Source organism: Hipposideros armiger, unplaced genomic scaffold, assembly GCF_001890085.2.
Source record: "Hipposideros armiger isolate ML-2016 unplaced genomic scaffold, ASM189008v1 scaffold_5, whole genome shotgun sequence".
Classification (NCBI taxonomy): domain Eukaryota; kingdom Metazoa; phylum Chordata; class Mammalia; order Chiroptera; family Hipposideridae; genus Hipposideros; species Hipposideros armiger.
In genome coordinates, this window is record NW_017731355.1 from 2,724,743 (window position 1) to 2,738,594 (window position 13,852).

Below are 13,852 nucleotides of genomic sequence, written 5' to 3' on the forward strand. Positions count from 1 at the left end.
CAGCTCAGCGGCTGCTCAGCTCAGGCTGGACTCGAACTGCCGTTGCTCAGAGCTCAAACTCTTGAGTGAGCTCTTAACCAACTGAGCCACTCGGCCGGCCCTAGCTCTCTTTGTTTTATAGTCCAAAAAAGTCATTATCATTGAATCTTTCATTGAAATGGTAGACAGGTTCTCAGTTCTGTACAAGTTGCTAGACAGAAGCAATGGACCAGTTAGGGGTCTAGTGACAAGGATGTGCCTGAACATTATTACAATGCCAACCCTCCAGGATGTTGGTTTCTGCCATTCTAAATCACTTTAATTTTTATTTTTGTTTTTCTGATTAAAAAAAAGTAATGCCTATACCTGATTTTAAAATCCAAATATAAAAGTGTGTAACTTAGAGAATGAAAGTTACCCTAATCTCTCCATCTCTGCACAGTGATAATCACTGTTAACAGTTTGCTATATGTGCTTTCTAATATATATAGGTGTGTGTGTGTGTGTGTGTGTGTGTGTGTGTGTTCCAAAACTTGGATTGTACTCTTCTGTAACTGGCTTTTCCACTTAAAATTATGTCTGGGTAACTTACACAATGTTATATGTAAGTTATATCTCGATAAAGCTGGAAAAAAATATACCTGGGAGATAAAACAAATATGGTAAAATGGTAACAACTAGAGAAGTTGGTGAAAGATATATGAGAATTCTTTGTACTAGTTTTTACACTTATTTGTTGAATTTGAAACTACTTCAAAATAAAGAAAAAAAATCAAATATATGGGACCGCTTTCCTCATTCTTTTCTCTAACTGCATAATATGTTTTTATAGATTATACTGTATTTTATTTAACCAGTACGCTATTGATGGACATTTGGGTTTTTTCTGTTTCCTATATTGCAAACAATTTTCAAAGTTAACATCATTTAACGTATTTCTGTCCACCTATGTGACTATTTCTTTATAATCAAGTCCTAAAAGTTGAGTTACTGGATCAAAGAGGGTTGCATATTTTTCATTTTTATAACTATTATCAAAAGGCCCTACATAAATATTCTACCATTTTAACACTCTAATATTGGGCATAGAGCAACCTCAGTTGGGCAGAAGAGCAAGACTAACACACATGCCATACCAGTGAACACTGTACGACGGAAGCATAGTGTGAATTATTAAAAATAATCAGAGGATGAAAGAAGGTGAAATCAGGAGTTCCTCTGTGTTATTTAAGGATTTAAAACTTTAACTGGGCCCTTAAAAGCAAGTCAGATTTTTCTGTTTGCTTATCAAATAGGGGAATAATATCACCACACACAGGGAGGTAAATAATTTGAATACAGGACAGTGAAGAGAGCAACTTATAGAAAACTAAGATGGGCGGTGATGAAAATTTGGCACACACCAACAGAAATGTAGAGCATGGTAGGAAGTATAGCTCTTTGACTGCTTATCCATATACTTTAAAATAATGTATTTAAACATTTATTTTTTATCATGTCAGCTTCAGAAAGGAAACTATAAACTCTTCCCTATGAAGAACAGGAAAATAGAATTGGGTCGGCGGGTTTTATTTTCCTCGTGAATAATGCAAATTTATAATCAATTACTGTGTCATCATTCCTGTGGCCACCAGGAAGCTCAGAGCCAAATTTGTGGCCCAATATTGGTATCCATTTAGGACTTTTTATATTACTGTTGTTTTATTTTTAAACTAGTTCAACTCCTTTGTGGATTAAATTAGATGTGTAAATAAATAAAATCAATAAGGTTGGGACAAATTGTGAAGAATGCTGCATTTCCAGGGGCCAATATTAGGTTTATTTAGGTAGGAAATTGAGAGTCCATGATTTTCAAATAGAGAAAAAATATGAGTGCAGTTGTGCTTCTAGTTTATTTAACAGCATTTCATAGTCTAAGTTTCATTTATGAATATTTCTATCTTTCAAAAAGATATAAAGTCACGTTTTACTTATGTGGCCTTCAATTCATCTCAGTGCATGAAGCGCTTAATAGGGAAAAAGGGAATACAAAGAATAAAAGCTTCTAATGCCTATGTTAGAGCCTTCACATTTTCATCCACTTTGGATTCACCAGAAAATCTCCCATTCTTAATTACTCTTTACCCTTTATTCAAGCATCTCTGTTCACTCTCTGAATTACACAATGCATCAAATCATAACTCAATCTAAAATCCAGAGTTCCTCACCAATTTGTTGTCACAGTGTTATTTCCCTTTGTGTTTTCCGTATGCAGCGAGTCTGCTTTGGTCAAAAGAGCCCTGACTCGCTGTTCCTTTCCGCTGTCTTTGCAAATGATGACGTCCTTTCTTGATGAGATTGCACCTCCATTCTGGCAACCCAAGTTCCTCCTTCTATTAAGCCATAGAACCTCTCCCCAACAGCCTTTCCAGAATCTGTTCTTGTCTATCCTTGGGGACACACCTCAATATTTGCAAAACCAGCTTGCGCTTGCACAGAATTATAATTATTTTCCTCTTAGTCTGCCACTAACCTCTTTAGTTGTTTCACAAAATGTTTTGTCTCCTAATTAGGCGGTAGCCTTATTGTGCATAAGAATTACAGATAAAGTCTTTTATGTATTCTAACATCTCCCACAAATCCAATACATTTTTTCTTGTTTTTAGATCAACAATGAGTATCTATCAGAAACAAATAAGAATCCTGAATGATAATCTGGAAAGAGAAAAACAGAGATGGTAAAAAAAAAAAAAGTCCCTGTGTGTTATAAATAGTATGTTATCTGAATGAACAGTGCCCCGAAGTAGGGAAGAAATCAGAATACTTGTTAGTTGCTAGAATCCAAGGAACTAATTTTCCTAAGTTAAATTATGTGAGTTCTCTCAGATCTAGATGTGTATGTTAGTCTGACTTTTTTGTTTTGTTTTGTTTTGTTTTGGCATGGAACAGAACCAAAGTTTCCCATTTTAATCCAGTGAAGTCACCAAAGAGTAAAATTGCCCAGATTGTGCAGTGCCTCTTGCTCATCCAAACTTCCACGTGGACCAGTAGGGGAGGTGATGCACAGGACAGAGGAGAGAGTGGTGAAGACCACAGGCTTTGCAGATGGACTGCTTTCGTTGCTCTGCCTCTTCCTAGCTCTGTGACCGTGACCAAGGCTCAGTTATTTAATAATCTCTCCACTCCCATCCCTATAAAGTGGATAATGATAGTAGCACCTGACTTGTCAGGTTGCTGTGAATGGTGAATGAGATGATCCATGTAAAGTACTTTGATCAGCCCCTAGCATCTAGGAAGCACTCGGGAAAACTTAGCCCTATTTTATCATTGCTGCTGTTGTTTTCATTGCTATTGATATTATCTATAAGACTCAAATTGCATATTTTTACCCTTTCCAATTATGTAGCTTTTTTATGTTGTGGTTGAGAACCCAGAAGCTTGAAATCTCTTAGTAGCACTTTGAATAATTTAGGTGGCTGCATTACTATTTCTGCCTGAGCCTCTTCTTTTTCCACCTGTCCCTGAACCTTTCCCATTTCTATCCTTTACCTAAAGGCAGCGAGCTGACAAGTGTGGTTTGTCCATTTTCCTATTGACTATGTCAACACAACTTCTAACTTTGAAACAACTTGCAGAGGTGGCATTGAGGCAGTTACTGTTTTATCTTATTCTTTCAGCTAATGTGCATAGCCTGCATCATCAATGGCACATGCAATTTTGTGTAATCATAGAATTTGTTTTGTTTTTAATTCCTTCATCTTTTCAGTAGACTGTTACATCAATTTCATGATAACTCTTTTTGTTTTAATCTTTAGTATTATAAATCAGTGGAGATTAGGTTGTTTGCGAAAAAAATATGCACGATGGATAGACAGCTTACAAGCTGAATTACAAGAAATAATGGATAAAATTCAGGTCGCAGAATTGAGACGCAGTCAATTATTACAAGAGGTAATAATTGGGAACTTAATGGACTTAGTATTAGTCCCCTATATTGCCTGTCAGCAATTTTCCTTCAACATTTAATATAGCCAAAAGGTATTTTCCTTTGTGTGAATTGTGTAACTTTCTTAAGAAATGTATCCATTTGCTGTGTGTTAACTATAGGAATTTAGCAAAGTAGCAATTCTCTACAGAAAATGCTTTTGAAAGCTGTAACCAGAAACACAATAGTTTTTCAAAAATCTATTTCTAAAAATAAAGAAACCAAACATCATTTATTTAGCTCCTATATTTATCCTCTGCCACCCTCCGTCCTCTGCCACTCCCATTCCCCATTTCCTCCTGTCATTTGCAGACATTGTTTGGTGAGGAAATTAATCTCTGGAAGGAAAAAAATTTCTTTCAGTGGTTACTGAGAAATAATGACCTGAAATCAGAGCCAAATCTTATGCAGAGAGATATTAATTTACCTGGTTGTTTGAAAATGTAGGGATGGCTGTTATAAGACAAACAACAAATCTTTTTTTTTTCCTAATTAGACCAGTTCTAGAGAAAAAGAGGTCAATGAATATTTGGCAGAGATTGAACAAATTATAGCAGAATTAAAACAAGAGGAGGAGAAATTTATCGTCAAAGAAAAAAAGTTAACTCAAGAATTGAAGAAGTATGAGGTAAATGTTATTTTACATCTAAGAATCATTTTAGATGGCTATATGCAGGGGAGTGGGTATATTTCATGCTATTCTAGTCAGTTAAATGTGAAATAAACCTTTTAGTATGAACAAGGTTACAATTCCATTCTGCATCTTTCTTCTTTTCCGAAAAAGGTAAAGCAAAAAGAAATAATTTTTTAGTTAAGAAAAAATCATGCACTCCAAGTTACATAGAAGTACAGGCAAAATCCATGGAGACAGGTGGAACGGTGCAGGAAGCCATGCAGAGCTGGCATGACAGTGGTTGGGGAGAGTGACAAAGTGTGAGGTGAGGGAGGCCAGTGAGGTAGGCCAATTTCAGAAATCCTCCTTAGAGAGAAGGCAGTGCACTGACTTGGGATAGAACAGGGCATGGATGCTGTGGAGGTGGAGAGAAAGGGCACTGAAAGCACCCAGGAGGTCCAGAGGGAGCAGATATTTTCAAGAAAACACCCTTTTCAAGGTGATGGTGTTACCTTGAAAAACACGGCCATGTTTCTTGGAGACTGCTATTGGTAGAGGAGCTGAGGAGAAAAGGGCTGGTGGTAGAAGCCTCCTGAACTTGATTCGTTTTGAAAAGGGAAAAGAGGCCCAGCTGCACCAAACAGGGTTTTTATTTGAAGGTAACAGCCCCTTGCTGTAGCAATGGAGTAGGGAGTCCTTCCATTTCAAAGTTTAGACCTTACCCTGTTCCAAGCCCACCCCTCCTCCCACCACACAAACACACACACACACACACACACACACACACACACACACACACACACACACACACTCTGCCACATCTGGCAGAAACTCTCTACAGATAACTGATCCAAGGAAAGCCAATTCTTTCTAATATGAACAATAAGAAGAGCTAGACACGTCCTCCACACAAAAATGTTGTGAGATGAACAAATAAAAAGGGGAACAAAATTTTCCAACAAATGAAGAACACTCAGAAAAAGGGTGCAGGAACAGATGAAAACTATGATTAAACATTCCTTTGTGAATTAAAAAATGCAATTTTATGAGGTGCTGAGGAAAATCAGCAATATGGGAGTATAGGCACTCTGGGGAGAGATGTCAGAAGGGGAGGGCCAGAAGGAGGAAGAGGTGAAATGGAAACAGGCACAACTCAGGGAACAAATACGGGAAAGACAGCATTGCACAAATGGTTGCAAAATTAGAAGAAACAGAATGGAGACGAGTCTGGGTGGGAAGCATTTCTCTGTTGGTTATACCATATCTGGCTGTCAGGTATTCTTCTGGATGCTAAAAAAAGAGAAGAAAAAAGACACAGGGTTCTCTGCTTGCGTGCCAGTAGGGAGAGACTGAACATAAACAAGATACACAAATAGAACATGTAGCATATTTGATGGTTGGAAATGCTATCGAGAAAAACAAAGCAGGGATGTGGGGTGGAGCCAGTGTACGCGATGCGGTCTGTGTGTCCTTTTGAATAGAGTAGCCAGAGAAGGCTGCAGCACTGAAGGATATGAGGGAGAGTGCTGTGGAGAAATCTGCAGAAGGTGGATCCCGGCAGAGGGCATGCGGAGCAGGAAAGCTCTGAGGCAGGACTGTCCTATCTGAGGAATAACAAGGGCGCAGTGGGCCTGGAGCAGAGATGGGGGAGAGTGCCGGGGGTGCTTGGCACTCATCTCCAGAAAGTAGATGCTGAGATGGAACTAGGAGTCCCATGGATTACGAGGGAGAATACCTGTGAACATACTAAGCAGCAGAAGCCCTAGGCCATTATGTAATCTGCAAACTCTCTCTGGGGAGCCCTGGAACAAGCATGGCCCATTAGAAGAGCCCTGACTGAGGCAGAAATGGCTGCGCCCTTGTAGCAGCTCCTTGCTCAGCCAGTTGATTGGAGATCACCCTTCAAAGAACATGATCTCGGCTAGATAGTCGAGGCGATGCTGAAGAGGCTAGCAACTGAAAGCTGTCACTTAAGCACACTCCCTGCCACAGGGCAGAGTCCCTCCTTGAGGGGAGATCCGAGAGCGGCATCTTCCGCTCTACCGTACCTTATAGACAAGGAAGTGCTTTGTCTTTTGCCCTGCCTGGGCTGGGAAGCCATTGGAGGTTCCGAGCGGAGGGCTGAAATGATCTGATTTTCATTTAAACAGGATCATCAGTCTAGCTGCTCTGTTGAGTTGAATTTGGGAAAGCCACCGTGGATGCACAAAGACCCAGTAGGAAGACAGGGCAATATGCAAGTGGTCCAAGTAGCTTAAACCAGGATGGTAACTGAGGGGGTGGTGAGCAGTGGTCAGCATCTCAGGTATTTTTTGAGATAGAGCTGACAGAGATTACCATCATACTTAGTGGTAAACCAATGGAGACAGTCCTCTTAAGAGTCAGGAATAAGATAAGGACACCTATTAACATTGCATTCAGGCTTATACAGTGCAATTAGGCAAGATAAGTAAGTTAGAAGTATAAGACTGCGAATGAGAAGATTGCTTCAGACCCTCCTTCAGTCTGCACTCTGCTTGCCAGGCTGTGTGTCCACTGCAGGGCTGTGTCCACTTGTGTCTAATTCACAGAAAGGCATGGCTGAATGACAGCCCGTGCACCATTATTACAAAGCAGCAACTCTCTTTGCCCCCACCCCTCTTGATGATCATCAACAATAACACAGGGCAGATTGGAATCCCACTTATGCCTTTGGTTCAGTGGCGCAAGGAGCCCAAAACGGAGAAGAAGCAAGCTCAGATTCTGGTTTATAGAACCACTGTTGTGCCCTTGTTGAAATCATCCTTTTTACCAGTAGTAGGGTTTTTAAACCAACAGAGCCCACACTCTCGGGAAGGGAAAGCAAAATCATTGAGTTTAATAGTGAGAAGTCCCACTACTACTTGGGCCCCTGACCCATAGATTCTGTCTAAGGAAAACAGCCCTGAATATTGGTTCAAAATATAAACTTCCAGGTCTTAGAGGTGTTGTCTCTCTGGCAGCGCTGTGACTAAGTCTTCTCTAGGCTTGGCTTCACTACCATGGGGCCGCCATTCCAGTTCTCCTATTGGAGCTCACAACAGGCGTCTGCATCATTCTTATCCAGCACTGACATATTGAGCGCGGTTGGGTCAACAGCCCTGTATCTTGCAGGGTTCAGTAGGAGAAGCAAAGCCACCAGGAAAGGGCTTTATTAGAGGATTTGACCTGCAGTTGTGGGAGCTAATTACACAGTCTACCGAGGTAATCTACAGAGGCTGTCGGCTTTGCATGTGGAGCTGGGGCCTGAAGACAGCAGCGAGGCAGCTGGGCAGGGAAGATGGACAGGAAGTAGTGAAAGGCAAGGTCAGCCTGGAAGTTGATGAGCTGGAACTCACGAATGTAGAACGGTACCCGTGTCCTGCATTGGTCTGTGTCCTCTCCAAGGAGTTGCCGCAGAAGCCCGAGCCCATCATCGCTGAGCTAAGTTTGCACACAGCTCAGGAATCAGGGAACCAGACAGGGAATTTGAAGGAGCTGAAGAAGCTGCGGGCCTGACTGGCTGCCCCACACCAATAAGCTGAGCCAGCAGACAAGCATCAACTTGCCTGAGTTGCAGCAGTGCCTGGTACCCAAACCCTCTCAAAGCATAAAGCAAGAGCACGGTTTCTGGTCAGAGCAGTGCTGGCAGTCTAAGCCACACGCAGACACTGGGAATGAACTAATGCACTCACATACTCCACCTGCCCCTCGCCCAGGCTATTTGTTTTTTAGAGACTATAGCATAGATAAGACGCGGTTGAGTTTCTTAACACTGCAGTCTGGAGAAATTTATTCCTGGTTCTGCTTTGTCATATTTTTTAAATTATGTGTTTTTTTGGTGTGTTTTTCTTGCTGTATGTACTTATAAGAGTTCTAGGGCCGGCCGAACTGGCTTGGGATGCCAGAGGGCCCTGGTTCGGATCCCACATATGACGGTCAGTGACACTGCCCTCCGCAGCTAAGATGCTGAGCAGCGGCTCAACCTGGAGCTGGGCTGCCGTGAGTCACCAGCGACGGCGTAGGCTGCAGCCCCTGTGGCAGTGGGTTGCCATGGGCTACCGTGTGTGGCCGGCAGCCAGCGTGAGCGGCCAGCAGCCACTGTGAGCGGCCGTCCAGTAGCCGGCGACTTATCTGCCTCACCCGGGAAGAGCGCAATGATGGTGCCAACTTGGGTCAGTGAAGCAACATCCTCCACAACTAGACTGAAGAACAAAAACGACAGCAACTTGTCTGTTCCCCTTCCCCTAATTCCCCAGCACTGTTCCCATACCCCAATTCCCCAATAAAAATCTTAAAAAAAAAAAAAGTTCTAATGGCAATTTGGAAGGGGACATATGAGGCCGGCATATCACTTTGTTAATTAGGGCATGAGCAAACTGCTCTTTCAAAGAGATGCCAAAATACAGTGAACATAATAAGCAAGGTGTGTTGTAAGGGTTAGCGACCCTCTCTTCTTTATTGGGAAACTGGCCTTGGCTTAACTCTTTCGCTTCTTCCCCTAGTAGCCTGATAAAGGTGGACTGTAGGATGCATTATCAGGTAACATCGCTTGTCTAGTACGACCCCTGATTGGTATGCTGCATCTTGAATTGGAGGATAACTGGTGGGAAACCAGAACATGGGGCTTTCTTGGGTTTTGTGCCTCTTTCAAGTGGGCATGTCCCTTGCGGACACCTAGAAGATAAGCCCAAGAGATGTCGGGAACATGGGACAGCTAAGCCAGGGAGCCTGTCGCACCCACCCTTATTGGCTTCTTTCTCTTGCATCTGAGTTAACACTTTAGTGTGGTCACAGGACACTAGCCTCTGGTCCACTGTGTCTTAGGGCACTTCCTGCTGGGGAAGCGTGCCTGGTGTTGCCCTATTGGCCCTCAGGGTTTTCTTCAAATATGCGGATACAACTTGGATCAAAATAAAAATTAAAGATTTTAAGAGCAAACTGGGTCAGGTATGACCTGTACAAATCTTAAGGGTCTGAGTATCCAGTTGAGAAGAACTACTGATGTGGTCATTACAGGAAGACAGAAATTTACTTCTCTGTCTTGGTAGGCAATCCAGGGCTGGAAGGGCAGCTCAGCCATCCTCAGCATGAGGCTAACATCTGTGGGTTCAAATGGCAGCTTCCAATCTCATCCTCTTCCAGCTAGGAGAAGCACAAAAGTGCCAAGGGAACGCATGCCCCTTTTGGTTGTAGGGACAAAACCCAGGAGTGGCACATACCATTTCTGCTCACACACTCCTTGGTCACACTTACCTGCAAGAGAAACAAAGAAATCATTCTGGCTGGCAGCGATATGTTCAGCTAACGCTCAGGAGTCCTGATATTCAAGGACAGGAGAATGGATAGTAAAGGTCAGCTGGCTGTCTCTGCCTTTGTGACCATTTTAAACCCATCCTGACTTTCTAAAAGAGGCCCAACTGTTATTCCATGTGAAACTAAATAAATCCCGAGTTTGAACAATATTTTGCTTCAGGTATTTTTTACCAATTCGTTGTAACATTGTATCCAATTATGCTACCCGACCCCCATTTCTTATTTACATGTTCATTTCTTAGAACCTGTGTATATTCTGTTTTGCTGTCTGGTTGGGTTTTATTTATTTTTTCCATAAAGTATGACTAACCAAGAAAAATTTTCTCAAATGATTTGGGGTACATATATGGTAGCATTAATAGAATCATAGCACTATAGCTATAGAACTGAAAGGATCTTTGGAGAGCCACTGAATCTAATCACCTTACTTTATAGACTGCCAGAGAGTCAGTGAGTCAGCCAACAAATATTTTTTAGCTATCTAGTATGTGTCAGATACCTTGCTCCTCAGGGTAGGAGGATACCCAGACAGAACTGATATTCTACTCTAGAATGTTATGTCAATTCTCTAAAATCGTACCTCACAATTAGCTTTCCTTTCTTTAAAGCAAAGATTTGTTAAGAAAATGGAAAGTACCAAAGGACAGGAAGAGGAACTAGACAAGTGTCGTCCACAACTTCAGGTGGCAGAAGAAGTGTATAATAGCAAAACCAGAGAGTTTGAAGAGCTCAGTAATGTTCTCACAGGTACATATGAAGCATTTAGTAATTGACTTCAAGTCCAGGTAAGGATTTCACCGCTGCCTTCGAACATGAGACAGGTCACCAGTCAAAGCCAATGTGGCATTCTCCCCATTTTCTGCATCACCTTTAACTCTCCCTTCTCTACTTTTTGTCTCATCTACTAATTTTCTCTCCTCCACATCACAAAATCTTACTGTTGCTGTTGTCAAATTTTTCTTTTTCTCTTTTAAAGACTGTTTAAAGTTAAGAATTAGTAGCAACCATTAACGTATTATGTGGTTTCTCTCTGTACTTGGTAAAGGTAGCACCAACTTATTTATCTACTACCATGTGGAGGTTTTTTTTCTGTTTCTTAACATGAATTTGTAAATTATATCTCATTTCCAGCTATGACTTTAACTATTTATCAAGTAGGTACCAGATTTTTTTTTCACTAACTTACCCCTGAGGCAGAGATAGATAAGAAGAGCTTGTCTCAGATTGGGGGGCTTCATTGAGAATGTGAAATGTGTCTGAAAGTAAGCATACTCTGCGTTCTATTACATGGCAAAACCAAGTGTGTGTTTAATATAAAAATCATTTTCTCCACACACAAAAACACTGATGTGCTCATCTAATCCTGCACCCAAAATTTCCCAGATCCAGAGTCATCCCAGAGGTGTGAGTCTTGTCTTGCATTGGGGAGTAGAGGATCATTATCCAAGGACTCCCTATAGGTTGTTAAGCAGGAAAACTTCCAGAACTTCTATCTTCTAGACGATGGAAGAAGTACCATGGGGATTGAAAGGCCAGGACCAAAGTTACAAAAAGGACTGGAACAGGAGAAAAAAAAAAAGTGCACTAGGATGGGAATGACCTGGTGGCAAAGATGAATATGATGATAGGAATTAAGGCAGTCTGTGTCAACATAGGACAGTCATGTGGAAACCCAATATGTCCACATGTGAAATGAACAAATATTTAATACGAATATGGTAATTGCCAAGGAGGGTGGATTTTTAAGAATATATGAATAACTCCCTAGGTATTTGGTCTGGTTCCCAAGCCTCAGCTGATGTCCACTTTTTGTCAGGTTTTCATTTAGTCAGCTAAGGTGAGTTTTCTTGGTATTTTACCGCTTTTACCAGGACTCATGATAAATGTGTACTCCGTTCTGAATTTTCTACTTTACAACGTTTCCTCCAATCCATTCTTGCACTAAGTAGAGGATGTATGAAACACTGTAAGTATGAAAGTAGGCAGTATATTGCAAGTACCAATTCTCTTTAAGGTAAAAAAAAAGAGAGAAAATTCTGAAGAAAGTAGAGAAAAACGGGCAAGACAGGAGAAAGAAAGGAAGGGGGACATAAGAGCTATGTGCTTTAGAGAGTAGGAAAAGAGCCTTGTGTACTTCACCTGCCAGCGGTGAGACTTACAGAGGATGGAAGGAATACGAGGGCTCAGGATACATAAAGAACCATGTTGTGACTTTTGAATAAGTATGATGGATAAGTCACGTGCATCCATCTTTGCTCCCTAATGAAACTTCACAAAAATGTGTGGGGGTGTGGGGGATGGGAGTAAGCATACTGTGTCCTCCCCTACTATATTAGGCAGTAAGTAGAAAATGTCTTAAAATGACAAATCAAGAAATACCCATAGAAGCATTTTTAAAGAAAATGGAAGATGAAAAAGCTCAAATTAGTTAAAAATGGTTGATTTGAGTAGTCAGCACAGGGGTGGATGCAGCACTGGGGCCCCTGAATGCTGGCTTTTGTTATAAGCCTTCTAATAGTATTCGATGTTCAAAACCAGGCATGTGTCTTATTTTGATTAATGTTTTTTTTAAACTAAGGAACATTGTGAGTAGTTATTTTCTCTCTCTCTCTTTTTTACAGCACAACAGCAGGATCAGGAATTATTGAACAATCTCATTTTTCAAATGACAAGAGACTTTTCAAGATACTTTAACAATGTGGTAAAGAGCTTATGCATTCATTCTCCTTTCTTTTATTAGAATGCTGGTTTATAAGGACAGTAATACTTACCTGGCACCGATGGAATTTTCAGGAAATCCATATTTAGTAAACTTACCCTTTTAATACCAGTTTTTTCCAATTTTAGTCACAACAAACACACACATATATATGCACACACATATATACATATGCACACACATGTATACATAATAAACATACAGACACACACAGAGACTCTAGAAGCAAGTAACATGTACCATGGGAAAATTATTGGGGGGGGGCCTCCATTTCCTTATTTATAAGGTGGAGATTGGGTTATGCTTTCTAAGGTTCTTTTCAGATCTGTTTTTCTGGTAAACTATGAAGACAAGGATAAGTGGTCAGAGGTTGCAAGGTGGGGGGCGAGTAGATGAAATGGTAGCAGCAGGTAAAAAGATGTTTGCTACTTTTTAAAAATTTATAATCAATAGTTAATGATAAACACATGTATGTGGAGTTGGTTAATTAAAAATGGAAACATTCTATTCTTTATATGCACTGATATTAAAGTTAACTTTTAACATGTTATGGGTGTTGAGAAATATGAAAGGGAGAATTACAAGTAAGTATACTATATATACAATTCTATTTTGTGAATAAGATGCTGCTAGTGATGACTATATAATCAAAAAAGATTGTGTGATTTATAGAAGTATAATAACTAAGAACTAAAGATTCAGTAGAGAAAACAGTAGAAAATTCTGAAAAATCCCTAATGTAACACACTTTTTACTTCAAGAAATATTAAAATCCTCCTTGAAAAACCTCAGATTTCACTCTTCTCTTCCCCATTGTTGCCAGACAATTGCTCATTATCAACGTATAATTCTATTTTGTGAAGTTGTCTCAACAATTTAACTTGGGATCCTTGAACCCGCTTCCCAGAGTCCATGAATAAATTCCCATGAATCAGGTCTCGAGTTTAATATAAAGTTTTTCTAAGGGGAGGTGTCCGTAGACCCTGCTGATGGTTCAGGATGAATTAGGACCCCTCTCTGAACGTGGCCCAAGCAACCTGACACACTGGCACCCTGCTCGTTGAACTCTATGAGATAACTGTAGGTTTTATGTTTGAGCAGGATAAAATGAAGCAAGAATTAAAACAATTAAGAGATCAAGAAAGCTGTAAAATGAAAAGTCATTTTGAAATTCTAAAGAACTTAGAAAATGAAATCTATGTACATGACCTACAAACAGAAGCTTTGCTCCTGGAAAATAAAAGATTAAAAGAAGTAAGTTCGA

At 40.6% G+C, this 13,852-nt stretch overlaps 1 protein-coding gene across 1 annotated transcript in view; it reads left to right on the forward strand.

The window, feature by feature from the left end:
- CCDC175 (coiled-coil domain containing 175) overlaps positions 1-13,852 on the forward strand; it is a 55,906-nt gene that overhangs the window by 26,767 nt on the left and 15,287 nt on the right. Inside the window, exons 11-16 of the mRNA XM_019644694.1 lie at positions 2,625-2,696; positions 3,774-3,909; positions 4,440-4,571; positions 10,478-10,616; positions 12,491-12,570; positions 13,690-13,842. Of these exons, the coding sequence (XP_019500239.1) occupies positions 2,625-2,696; positions 3,774-3,909; positions 4,440-4,571; positions 10,478-10,616; positions 12,491-12,570; positions 13,690-13,842 (712 nt within the window). The remainder of the gene's footprint in view (positions 1-2,624; positions 2,697-3,773; positions 3,910-4,439; positions 4,572-10,477; positions 10,617-12,490; positions 12,571-13,689; positions 13,843-13,852) is intronic.